This window comes from Fukomys damarensis, unplaced genomic scaffold (genome assembly GCF_012274545.1).
Source record: "Fukomys damarensis isolate Sample0158 unplaced genomic scaffold, DMR_v1.0_HiC HiC_scaffold_25, whole genome shotgun sequence".
Classification (NCBI taxonomy): Eukaryota; Metazoa; Chordata; class Mammalia; order Rodentia; family Bathyergidae; genus Fukomys; species Fukomys damarensis.
Window position 1 is genome coordinate 24,962,586 of NW_022900937.1, and position 11,912 is coordinate 24,974,497.

Here is an 11,912-nt window from a genome sequence, read left to right on the forward strand (position 1 = left end):
ATAGAGAAATAAGATATTCTCAGAATAAAGAACACCTAAAGAAATTCGTGACCACCAAACCAGCTCTCAAAAAATTCTCAAGGATATCCTAGAAAGAAACAATAAAGTTAACAATGACAGGAGTCCCAGTAGAATGAATATGCCAGTTAGGGTGAACAGTTAAGTTGAAGGGAGAGATAGGGAACCAGCAACAGAAAAATAAGGCAGTGACAGGAATGAATCATGTCCTATCATTTAATAACTGGCAGAATGGATCAAAAAATGAAATCCAACAGTATGCTGCATATAAAAAATACATTTAACCCAAAAAGAGACTCATAGACTAAAAATCAAAGGATGGAAAATAATATTCTGTGCCACTGAAATCCAAAAAACAGCAGGTGTAGCTTTCCTGTATTCACACAAAGTGAATTTCAAGCCAGAACTGATCAGAAAAGGCAAAGAAGGTCATTGTGCATTGTGGGTATTCATAGCTATAAAATTCCTATTAGGACATTTACTGAAGCTTGCTTTATTGGCTAGTAAATGGTCTATTTTGGAAAAAGTTCCATGTCCTGTTGAGAAGAATATGCATGTTGTGTATTCTGTTGTTAGGTGTATTCTGTAATGAATAAATATAAAAGAATTGAAATTATACCAAGCATATTATCAAATCATGGCACAATGAAACCAGAAATCAATAACAAAACACAAATTATGCAAATACATGAAAACCAAACAATATGCTCTTAAATAAACAATGGATTGCAGAAATCAAGGAAGAACTAAGGCATTTTCTACAAATAAAGGATGCCAGTATAATGTACCAGAAACAAACCAAAAAAGAGAACTACAGGCCAATCTCTTTAATGAACATACATGCAAAAATCCTCAACAAGGTACTGGCAAAGAGAATTCAATGAATCATCAAAAAGATCATACTGGGGCCAGTGATTTAGCTCAGTGGTTCCACTGCCTGCCTCACAAGCTCAAAATCCCAAGTTTGATCCCCGGAACCAAAAAAAAAAAAAAGATCATACCTAATGACCAGGTAGGCTTTATCTCAGGGATGCAAAGATGATGGAGCATATGCAAATCAATAAATTAATCCATCACAAAAACAGAAGCAAGGACCAAAAAATTGTACAATCATATCAACAGACACAAAAGATCTCAGACAAATCCAACATCCTTTTATGATTTAAAAAAAACCCCGAAGAAAATAGATTTAAAAGGACCTTACCTCAACCAGATAAAAGCCATTTATGACAAACTTACTGCCAAGATCATATTAAGTGAGGAAAGCTGAAAGCTCTCACTCTAAAATTAGGAACAAGGCAAGGTTGTCCACTATCTCCACTCCTGCTCAGTAGTACTCAAAACATTAGCCAGAACAGTTAGGCAAGAAAAATAAATAAAAGAGATTTTATAGGAAAAGAAGAAGTAAAATTATTATTTATAGATGGCATGATTCTTTACATGGAAGACTCAAAAATTCCACTTGAAGACTCTAGTAATAACCAAATTCAGAAATGTAGCAGGATATAAGATCAACACAAAAATCAATAGCATCCCTACTCACCAATAATAAATCCCCTGAGAAAGAAATTAGGGGAAAATCCTATTCACAATAGCACCAAGAAAAGTTAAATACTTAGGAATTAAGGAAGTGAAAGACATCTACAATGAAAACTACAATACTCTGTAAAAGGAAATTGAAAGGAACATTAGAAAATGAAAAGACACCCCATTCCTGGATAGACAGAACCAATATAGCCAAAATGGACATACTTCCAAAATTGATAAACATTTAATGCAATCTCAATCAAAATAACCACATTCTTCACAGAACTGGAAAAAACAATCCTGAATTCATATGGAACCAGAAGAGACTTAGAATAGCAAAAGCAATTCTCAGTAACAGAAGCAAAGTGGGAGGCATCACAAATCCAGACCTGAAGTTATAAAGCTATAGTATTAAAAACAGCATGCTACTGGCACAAAAACAGACGTGAGGTTCATTGAAGCAGAATAAAAGATGTAGAAACAATCCCAGGCACATTCAGTCATCTGATCTTTGACAAAGAGGTCAGAAACACACTGGAGGAAAGATAGCCATCTTTCTCAAAGACTAGAAGTTTGCTTACAAAAGCAACGCCTCACATAGGCACATTCAGTCATCTGATCTTTGACAAAGAGGTCAGAAACACACTGGAGGAAAGATAGCCAGCCATCTTTCTCAAAGACTAGAAGTTTGCTTACAAAAGCAACGCCTCACGTAGGCACTTCTCAAAGTCATAGACAGGTGGCAGCAGCCTTGAAGGGACTTGTTTTAGATCCTGCCCAGTTGTACCAAGTGTCTAATTGTATGGGTCCAGAGAGTGAAAAGGGGATGCTCTTCTCCCTAAGGCTCCTTTGCCTTGTTTTTCCTTTTCTGCTTAATGTCTATTTGAATTGAAATCAGCATGCTGCTTCTCAGAACTGGGGACCATCAGCATCCTCCTAAGAAAATGTACATTTTTCTTTTAAAAAATAAAACTGACAATACTTTAAAATTTGTTTCTCTTCTGTATTCATGTAACAAACAGAAGTGTAAACACTAGAGTGACTGTTGTGGGAGGCTCTGGTGCCCGAAATAGGGCACTGTCCCCCTGTGGGGAGGAAGAGCAGGGTGTACTGCTGGCAGGCCCGAGGGAGTTCCTGTGGGCTCCAGGTGGAGGCTTCCATTGTCATGAAGATAAGCCCTTGGGGGTGGGGGCTGCTTACTTTTGCTTTTATAGACATTGGAGGCCAGAAACATAATACTCATTACATCATGTAGAACTCTTAGCTGATGTTTTTGATCAAGAAAATTGTTCCTTGACCCATAGTCACTTAATAAAGTTTATATTTTGAAAGATCTTACTGCCTAATTAATGGAAATTAGATTGACCATGTTAACAAAAAGCATAAAACTCAGAATCCTACTACTTGATGTTGGTTTTGCTCTGACATTCAGACCAGTGACTCACTTTATCCTTTGTCCTTACTCTGTCAGTCAACCTTGTGTGCCACAGCTGTCACCATCACACTGATATTCACTGAAAAGTTTCAAAACCTCCTTTACCTGGCCATGGTATGTCACTCTCCCAATCAATGGGAAGGTAACACAAAGGATAATAAGTTATATATTAGGGTCTTTGAGCCGACAAAAGGTACCATCGATAGCCTGGCTATGTGAACCAGGCTGTAAACCTCTACAAAAAGTAGGTGGAGAAAAAAATTTTGTTGTTCAGTTTTCTAGATAAGGTGCCGGGTATAGTAAAAAGAGCAGGCTTTGGCATTTATAGTCTTGGGTACAAAAACAGCTCTGGATAAACATATCCAACTTCTCTAATATTTATTATTTGATAAAAATATTCAAAATCCAGTCTTACAGGTTTTTGAAATATGTATTATCTGTAGTCACCTGTACTGTGCAATAGAACACCCGAACTTACCTTTTACCCACTGACCACCCTTTCTCCTTCCTTCTTCCTCCCCTCTCCAGCCTCTTATAAACCACTAATCTACTCTCCATTTCTGTGAGATCCTATGTATGTCTTTCTGTGCCTGGCTTATTCCACTTAACATAATGATCTTCAGTTTCATCCATGTTGTCAAAAACAGCAGAATTTCTTTATGTATATATACTATATTTTTATCTATAAACATAAATAGATGTCCCCCCAAAGCCTCATGGGTCACAGCAGAACTTTTGGGAGGTGATTGGATCATGGTAGCACCATACCAATGAATGGGTTAGTTCATAGCTAATGCGCTCTGAGGAAGTGGGGCCTGGGGAGAAGAGGTGGGTCACTGCGGGGGTGGTCTGGAGGGTGTAGCCCCCCCCTTTCATTCTCTGGGTCCTGTCTACCTTGCCCTCAGCAGCTCTCCTCTGCCAGGCCCTGTGTGATGCTGTCCTTCCTTGGGGCCAGCAGACTGGACTGAAACACAAGCCAAAATAAACCACCTTCTTTGCAGGTGTTAGTATTTTGTCTCAGTGATGGAGAAAGCAATTAAGATACCATCCATCAGTTGATGAATACTTAGGTTTCCATTTCTTGGCCATTATGAATAGTACTACAGTGAACGTGGAGTACCTGTGTCCCTTCCACATTATTGATTCCATTTCCTTTTATACTTACCCAGGAGTGGGGCTGCTGGATCATACAGTCATTCTAGTTTTAATTATTTGAGAACCCTCCATACTCCTTTCCATAATGGCTGTGCTCATTTACATTTCCAAGTGTTTCCTTTTCTCACATCCTTGCCAGCACTTATCTTTTGTCATTTTGGTAATTCTAATAGGAGTAAGGTGAAAATATGGTTTTCATATGCCTTTTCCTGATGATGATGTTGAACTTTTTTTTTCATATATCTGTTGACCATTTGTATGCCTTTTGAGAAATGTCTGTCTAGGTTTTTTGAAACAGAGTCTCTCTATGCAGTTAAGGCTGGCATTGAAATCACTATATAATTCAGGCTGGCCTTGAATGCACAGCAATCCTCCTGCCTCAGCCTCCCCAGTGCTGGGATTACAGGTATGCACCACCATGCCCAGCTCTATTGTCCATTTTTAAATTGGATTATTTGAGCTCCTTATGTGTTTGGATGTCAACCCTTTCTCAGATGTAGTAGTTTGCAAATATTCTCTCCCATGTTAGGTTGTCTCTTCACTATGTTGATTGTTTATACTTTGCTGTACAGAAGCTTTCTAGTTTAATGTAATCCCATTTGTCTATACTTGCTTTTGTTGGCTGTGCTTTGGGTGTCTTTTCCCAAGTATTTTTACCCATTCCAGTGTCCTGAGGCATTTCCTCTATATTTTCTTCTGGTAGTATCATAGTTTCAGGTCTTACATTTAAACTTTTAACCTGTCTTGAGTTGATGTACATAACTGGTGAAAGATAAGTGATTTTGTAACTAGCAAAAGTCTAGTTTCAGGCTGGGGATTTAGCTTAGTAGTTCTGCCAACTGCCTTGCAAGCTCAAGGACCTCAGTTCGATCCCTGGTACCAAAAAAAAAGATCTAGTTTCATCCTTTTGCATGTGGACATACAGTTTCCCTAGAACCATTTGTTGAAGAGAACCTCCGCCAACTTTGACAGCTGAGGAACTGAGAGGTGGGCACCACACTGTGTATAGATCTCCATGAGAAGTAGTGGCCACCATTGGCACAGAGCTTCCAAGACCCTTTCTGAAGACTTCACTGTACAACTACTTGTTCCTAAACAGCCACCTTCCAGTTTCTCCTTCTCAGTGTATTGTAAGCGTGGGTATGAAAGTGTGACTTTAAAATTATGTTATTTGCTTTCTTCTTTCAGATCTGTAAGAGCAAAGCTAAAGAATCACAGCAGTATTACCACAGCTTAGCTGTTCGGCAGAGCCTGGCTATCCACTTCAACATCCAGCAGGACTGTGGTCATTTCCTTGCTGAAGTTCCTAACCGTCTGCTTCCCTGGGAGGATCCTGATGTCCCTGAAAAGACAGAGGATGAAATAGAAGAGAGGGAAGAAGAGCTGAAAGGAGAAACTGGCAAGGGAAACTCAGAGCCATGCTGTGAAACTGAGTCATCCCACGAGAGCCAGGGAGTCACAAGCAAGAAGCAGAGAAGCCATGTTGTAGTCATCACTAGAGAGGTTCCCCATCTCACGGTAGCCGATTTTGTGCGAGACTCTCTGACCCATCACAGCAAAAGCCCTGATGTGTATGAGAGGCAGGTGTGTCTGCTGCTCTTACAGCTGTGCTCTGGCCTTGAACACCTCAAGCCCTACCACGTCACACACTGCGATCTACGCCTAGAGAATCTGCTGCTTGTCCACCACCAGCCTGGGGGAACCACCCAGGGCCTGGGGCCTGCAGAGCCCAGCCCCATCTCCTCCTGTCCCACAAGGCTTATCGTGAGCAACTTCTCTCAGGCCAAGCAGAAGAGCCATCTGGTGGACCCGGAGATCCTGCGGGACCAGTCCCGCCTTGCCCCGGAGATCATAACGGCCACTCAGTATAAGAAGTGTGATGAGTTCCAGACAGGCATCCTCATCTATGAGATGCTGCACCTACCCAACCCCTTCGATGAGAACCCTGAGCTGAAGGAGAGGGAGTACACGCGCGCAGACCTGCCTCGCATTCCTCTCCGTTCCCCCTACTCTAGGGGCCTGCAGCAGCTGGCCAGCTGCCTCCTGAACCCCAACCCTTCCGAGCGCATCCTTATATCTGATGCCAGAGGCATTCTGCAGTGTCTGCTCTGGGGCCCCCGTGAAGACCTCTTCCAGACCTTCGCTGCCTCCCCGAGCCTGACACAGAGGAATGCCCTATTGCAGAACTGGCTGGACATCAAGAGGACCCTGCTGATGATCAGGTTTGCCGAGAAGTCCCTGGATAGAGAGGGTGGCATCAACCTCGAGGACTGGCTTTGTGCTCAGTACCTGGCTTTTGCTACCACAGACTCCCTCAGCTGTATTGTGAAGATCCTGCAACCCCGTTAATGTGGCCCAGATGCTGCTTTTATTACATCTGCTCCTCTTCATGTTACCCCACGCGTCCCTGTGCTGGTCCTCACCCAGAACTCAGAGGATGAAGAGAGCCCTTCCATCCCTGTCCATGAACAAATGGGTCCATTCAGGAAGTTACTCACTGCTCCAGATCAAGTGAGAAGCTGTTTTAACTTTACAGAAATGCAGCTGTACAAACACATGGTTACTTCCTTGGAGCACCTTCCATCCTCATAGTCCCTTCCACGTGGTGAAAACTGCCTGTACATCTCCTTGAAGGATCTGCTCCTGTGGTCTGTACTCAGTGAGCTGCGTTCAGTTCTGGCGTAATTCTGATGAGCACCTGACTTTTAGCAGCAAGTATTTATTCTCACGATAATAGCCAGGCACAGCCAGCCTCTGCCAGGATCCAGTCACCTTTCGAAGCAGCCACCTCCTCTCCTTAAGGTGTTGGTAATGAAGTCTTTATCAGGCAGACCTGTCATACTTAGCATTGGCTCAATTTTGTTTGCCAGGACTGTGTCCTTTGTTCCAACGGGCAGTAGAAAGAAAAAGATTCCTGGTCCTTTTCATTTTTATTACCAATAAGTGTGTGCACTGCATGGAGGATGGCCTTAATAGCCTCCCCTATGCTGCCTCTGCCTGGCTCTTCTTCACCTCTACTCTGTCCCCACTTGTGGCCCATTATAGAGCTGACCCTTAGTAATGTTGCCAGTGCCTCAGCAGGGTGCAGTGAGTTGAGAGCTTATGAATGCTGACAGGGGATGAGGAGATGATTTTCTTGCATGTGCAATTCACAAGGGGCCACCAGGGAACAGAGCTTAAAACACCATTCTTTGATTTCTGTCAGCATTGGCCACCGGGGTCAGCAGGGCCTGGATCCAAGTTCTCCCTTGAGCAGTGATTGGCTACCTTCCTATTGGTAGCCAGGGTTAACTGGTTGACCAAATGCTGTAACACAGCCCAGAGTGAAGTGGCCATCTGTTTTATCTCTGAGGTCTCCTTAGATGGCAGTGTGAGAGGCTGACTACTGCAATGGCCAGAAGGCAAAGGAAGGGAAGATGGCCACTGATGAGACAGCTGGCCTCTTCCAGAGAGTCTGCACCACAGCCTGAGTGGCACCTTCCTCCCAGGACTCTCAAATGGCTCCGGAGGACAGCTCGAAGAAAGGCAGATGGCTGAGGGCTGGCTGAGGGCTGTTCACCATGGAGCCATGCTCCTGTGCCATGGATGTATGTGCAATTTCTGTATGTATGTTTTAGCTGTATATTACAGTGGTTATGTTGCAACGTCACCTGAAGCAAGATCTGCAGAAACCCTCCCTCCCTCTTCCCTCTGCACCTATTTGCACCAAGCCAAGTATTCCTTCCCTTGTGTGTGCACGTACCCACTTGTTTATTCAAAACTGTGAGTATCTGTTTACTTCAGCTTGGAGTCCCACAAGTTGCTCGCACAGTGTATGTGTGCACACATGCTGGGGCAGAGGCCGGGCCTCGGGAGCAGCCTGTGGCAGCGCTGACAGACCTGTGCTCTGTACAGTCAGTGAGGGAGCCTGGGGCCCTCAGCTGCCTGTAGAGTTTCCTAAAGCTGAGATGGACTGTGCAGTATTACTTAAATGGCACATTAGTGGCCTTGGAAATTTCTAAACTTTTAATATTTTTAACAGCCTTTCATGTGATTCACCTGTATCAAAGAGGATCAAGAAAGCAGAAGAATGTATTTTATTGTGCTTTGCTTTTTTTTTTTCTTTTAAGAGAATGACATCTGTGAGGCTCAACCTGAAAGAGGCCCTTGTACTCCAGGACTTCGGGAAGGCGGGCTGGTTGGCCCCAAATTCTTGCCTTCTCTGTGCAGAGGGTAAGCTTGGCCTCTGGCCTATGGCTTGGCTGCCTCGCCAACAGGTGGCATTTGGTTCAGTACACAGAGCCACGTGCACATAACTCCTTGCCTGATTATGCACTGAGCTGGCCGTACACTTAACCACTGCCCACATCAGCACCCTCCATGGTTCGCAAATTGAGACCTACCTTCTCAATGTCATTTTCGCGGTGCCTTGCCATGTAGATTTGAATGTTGACTATTTAATGAAGTTACATATTTAATGCAGAATGTTCCTTGGTCCCTCTGTTTGTTCTGTCCCTAGGTATCTGTGTTTTTTCCATTTTTCCCACTATGACTTGGATCCAGTCTTTACAGTAGAATAAGATGGGCACCTCCACTACCGTTGTCTGACAGCACTGGGAAACTGAGCACCTCTTCATACCACGTGTCTATTACTGTTTCATGTCCACATTTGTGAAGGGCCAAGGATGCGTGCCAAGAAGTCTAGAAGGGACTCCAGTGACGGCCAAGGAACGTGACGGTAGGAGAGGAGAGTGGGACAGATTAGAGCAGGAGAGAGAAAAACTGTTTGTAGGCAAGACGCACATCAGATGGTCCTCAGAATATTCTTCCAAAATAATGAAACTGTCTAACATTATGAATATTTTATACTTCCATTTTAATTTTGATAGAAACTTGGAATTCATTTATCAACTGGAAATTCTACCCTATGTAGACACGGTTACACATTTTATATACATATATATATGTATATGAGTTTTGGGTTGCAAATAGCATAGCACTTTTTCTTAAGTAACATCAAGTTACTGTCTTCAGTACTGATTGGAAATGTTTTTCTTTTCTATCAGTCCACACTATGGATTCTTTCATTTCTGTTGAGCGTTTGAACAATTAACCCTTATAGAACTCCTAAAGCCGTGCCAGCATGAAGAATCTGACGCTCTGGGGTCCTGGGGAACAAGACAGTGACCGGAGCAGATGAGATCAGGCGTGAATGTATCACAGAGTGCCTTGTTGGAGTGCAGGGTGGTCTTGGCAAGAGGAGTGGGGTTCTACAGAGGACAAGGTGGTGGAGAGCCCTCTAGAACATGTACAGTAATGTGCCAGGCAGAAACTAGGCACGAACAGCCATGGATGGGAAAGGCTGTTACAACCTGTGGAGCTGTAGTGTGGGAACTGAGTGGGGCCTTCAGCCTGAGGCTGCTAGCATTGGAAGCCAGGAGTATGACAATGCCTTTGGGGATGTGCCCTCAGAGGGCAAAATGGGTGAAGGGCTAAAGGGACCCAGCACCCATACTCCATAATTACCAAGGGGCCGGGAGTGAAATACATGAGGGTTTAGTATCAGATAGGCAGAGGCCAAGTCTGCTTCTAGACTCAAAGAGTATGCTTGTGTGTGTATAAAACTGTTAAGGTAAGAAGTCTGAACCTCCAGAAATGCTAAGGACATTTCTAGGAGTATAACTACCTATCATTGTATTTCAAAGTTTCTAGTATTGGAAAATTTCCATGCACGATCTTTGAGGCCTTCCAAGTAGCACAGCATGAAAGGATTGTACCCATCTTCCTGAATGTGAGTTGTAAACACTCTGGCACTGGGAAGTCACCTGACATTTGATTTGCCAGAAACCTGCAATTTGCATTTTCCCCTAGTTTTACTAGAAGTGATCTGGGAAACACACAAGCTAGTCCTGGGAGCTAGGTGGATTCAGGACCCTGCACTCATGTGTCACAGATGATGGCAGCTATGTAAACTGAGCACTCTTGGAGACGGGGCTCCCTGGCCTTGCTTCCCATGCGTCTTGCCACAGATGGCATGGAAGCTCTGGTCCAGGCTTGTGTGCGAACAGGGTGGCTGCCCACAAAGCTGCTCTGCGAACACACCCAGGTGTGCAGGAGAGCCAGCTGTCCATGCTTGCAGCAAGCAGCATGCCACCAGAGGTGCTGCAGGAAGCCAGAAGAGCCATGGTGCTAGATTCTAGCCAGAAATGATACCAAAGAAATAGGCCTTTCTGTCCCGATGCTTCTTAAATGGTGAGGCTAAGTGTGACTGACACCAGGGAGGGCAATCCACGTACATTCCATATCAGCTGTTCAGCTCGCAAAAGTCAGTCCATCCTCAAAAAAGTTCCTATTCCCTTTAAGAAGTCCATTTTTTAGAGTAGAAGAGAAAAACATGATGATGGTATAAGCCTGGGGCAGATAGTGAAGTCCCTGGTGTCTAAGGAGAAAGAACTCTTCCTCCTCAGCATAGCATGACTGTGGCCCAGACCTCAGCATGGGAACATCTGAAAAAACATTTGTGTTTTTAAAGACATAAGGTAGTTTCTATAGATTTGTTTAAAGAACTCTTGGGAATTTTCTTACCACACTGTACTACTTTTATAAACCTTCCTACAGAGGTGTTTACCATTCAGCATCCTTCCATTTAGGATTTATAAGTGCCCAGACTGTACAAGGTGCTATACAGCTGTTACACAGCTCCTCTCCACAGCTGTTGGAAATTAGCATAGACTTCTGCATCCACCACTGCCGGAAGCTTTGCCTGCCCAGGGGGCTGCAGGGGCCTGCATTCCAAACCTCCACCCACACCCCACTCCCAGGGCCTCCCAGTCTCTTCCCCATCCCACACATCCCGTGGTTTTTTTTAAATCAAGAAAGTTTCAGGGAATCAAAAGAGGTCGGAGATTTTTTAATTTAGCAGAATTACAGAAGTATATATTTTGCTACGAATATTATTCTATCACAGGAAATCCACTTTGCCCGTTAGTGTATGGCTAGTGTGTGTGTCTGCAGTCTCGATCACTTGAATGTTGCACCAGCCCTGGGGCTTCGGGGTGGCCTTGCAGGAAGGTTATCCACACTGCTTCAGGAAGCCTGCTGCAGTACTGCATGGTCATCCTTTCCCTCACCTGCTGTAGAGTGATCTGTGTGAACATGGGGCTGGGATTTCTGTGGACAATGTGCAGGGCATTTTGGCGTGAGATCAAGGCAGAAGCAAGATGTCTGCCATATGAATCGTGACGGCCTTCATTCCAATCTGATTCTCCTTGGCACTGCCCACATGCTATATTTGAAAACCTTGTTCCTCTTGCTCTTTCTAGAGCTTCACCTTTCCACTTACATATTATAGAGTTGTATAAATCTACCGACAACAGGTCCCCTCTGTCACCAGTGACACCGCCCTTTGGTTTGCTGTGGTACTTTGCTGTGTACTCTGTGGCATCATGTTACTATGTAAATAAACTCATTTTAATATGCACTAAGAGCCAGACTTCCCACCCTTGTCTTTTCTGCAACATGTCCACACTAACATGCTAGAGATAGATTGGATAGGATGGGTGCCTGTCCTTAAAATAGAAAATGACCTCATGCTTGGGGTTCTCACCCCTGCCAACACGGAATGCATTTTCCCTCTGGTAGCTTTCTTTTCTGAGAAAACTAGGCCTCAGAGAGAAAGTGGAGGCCCACAGCAACCCAAGCCCTAAGTCCACAGGTTTGCTGTGTGTGGTCGCCCCCTGGTGGCCAGTCAGCCTCCTGCAGCACAAAGGCATTGTGCTGCACTGTGGGGAGGCCTGGC

At 44.1% G+C, this 11,912-nt stretch overlaps 1 protein-coding gene across 3 annotated transcripts in view; it reads left to right on the forward strand.

Moving 5' to 3' along the window:
* Peak1 (pseudopodium enriched atypical kinase 1) overlaps positions 1-10,840 on the forward strand; it is a 157,366-nt gene extending 146,526 nt beyond the window's left edge. For all 3 annotated transcript variants that reach the window (XM_010626153.2, XM_010626160.2, XM_010626166.2), the window contains one exon: positions 5,324-10,840. In XM_010626153.2, the coding sequence (XP_010624455.1) occupies positions 5,324-6,484 (1,161 nt within the window). In that variant the 3' untranslated portion in view covers positions 6,485-10,840. The remainder of the gene's footprint in view (positions 1-5,323) is intronic.
* The last annotated feature ends 1,072 nt before the right edge of the window (positions 10,841-11,912 follow it).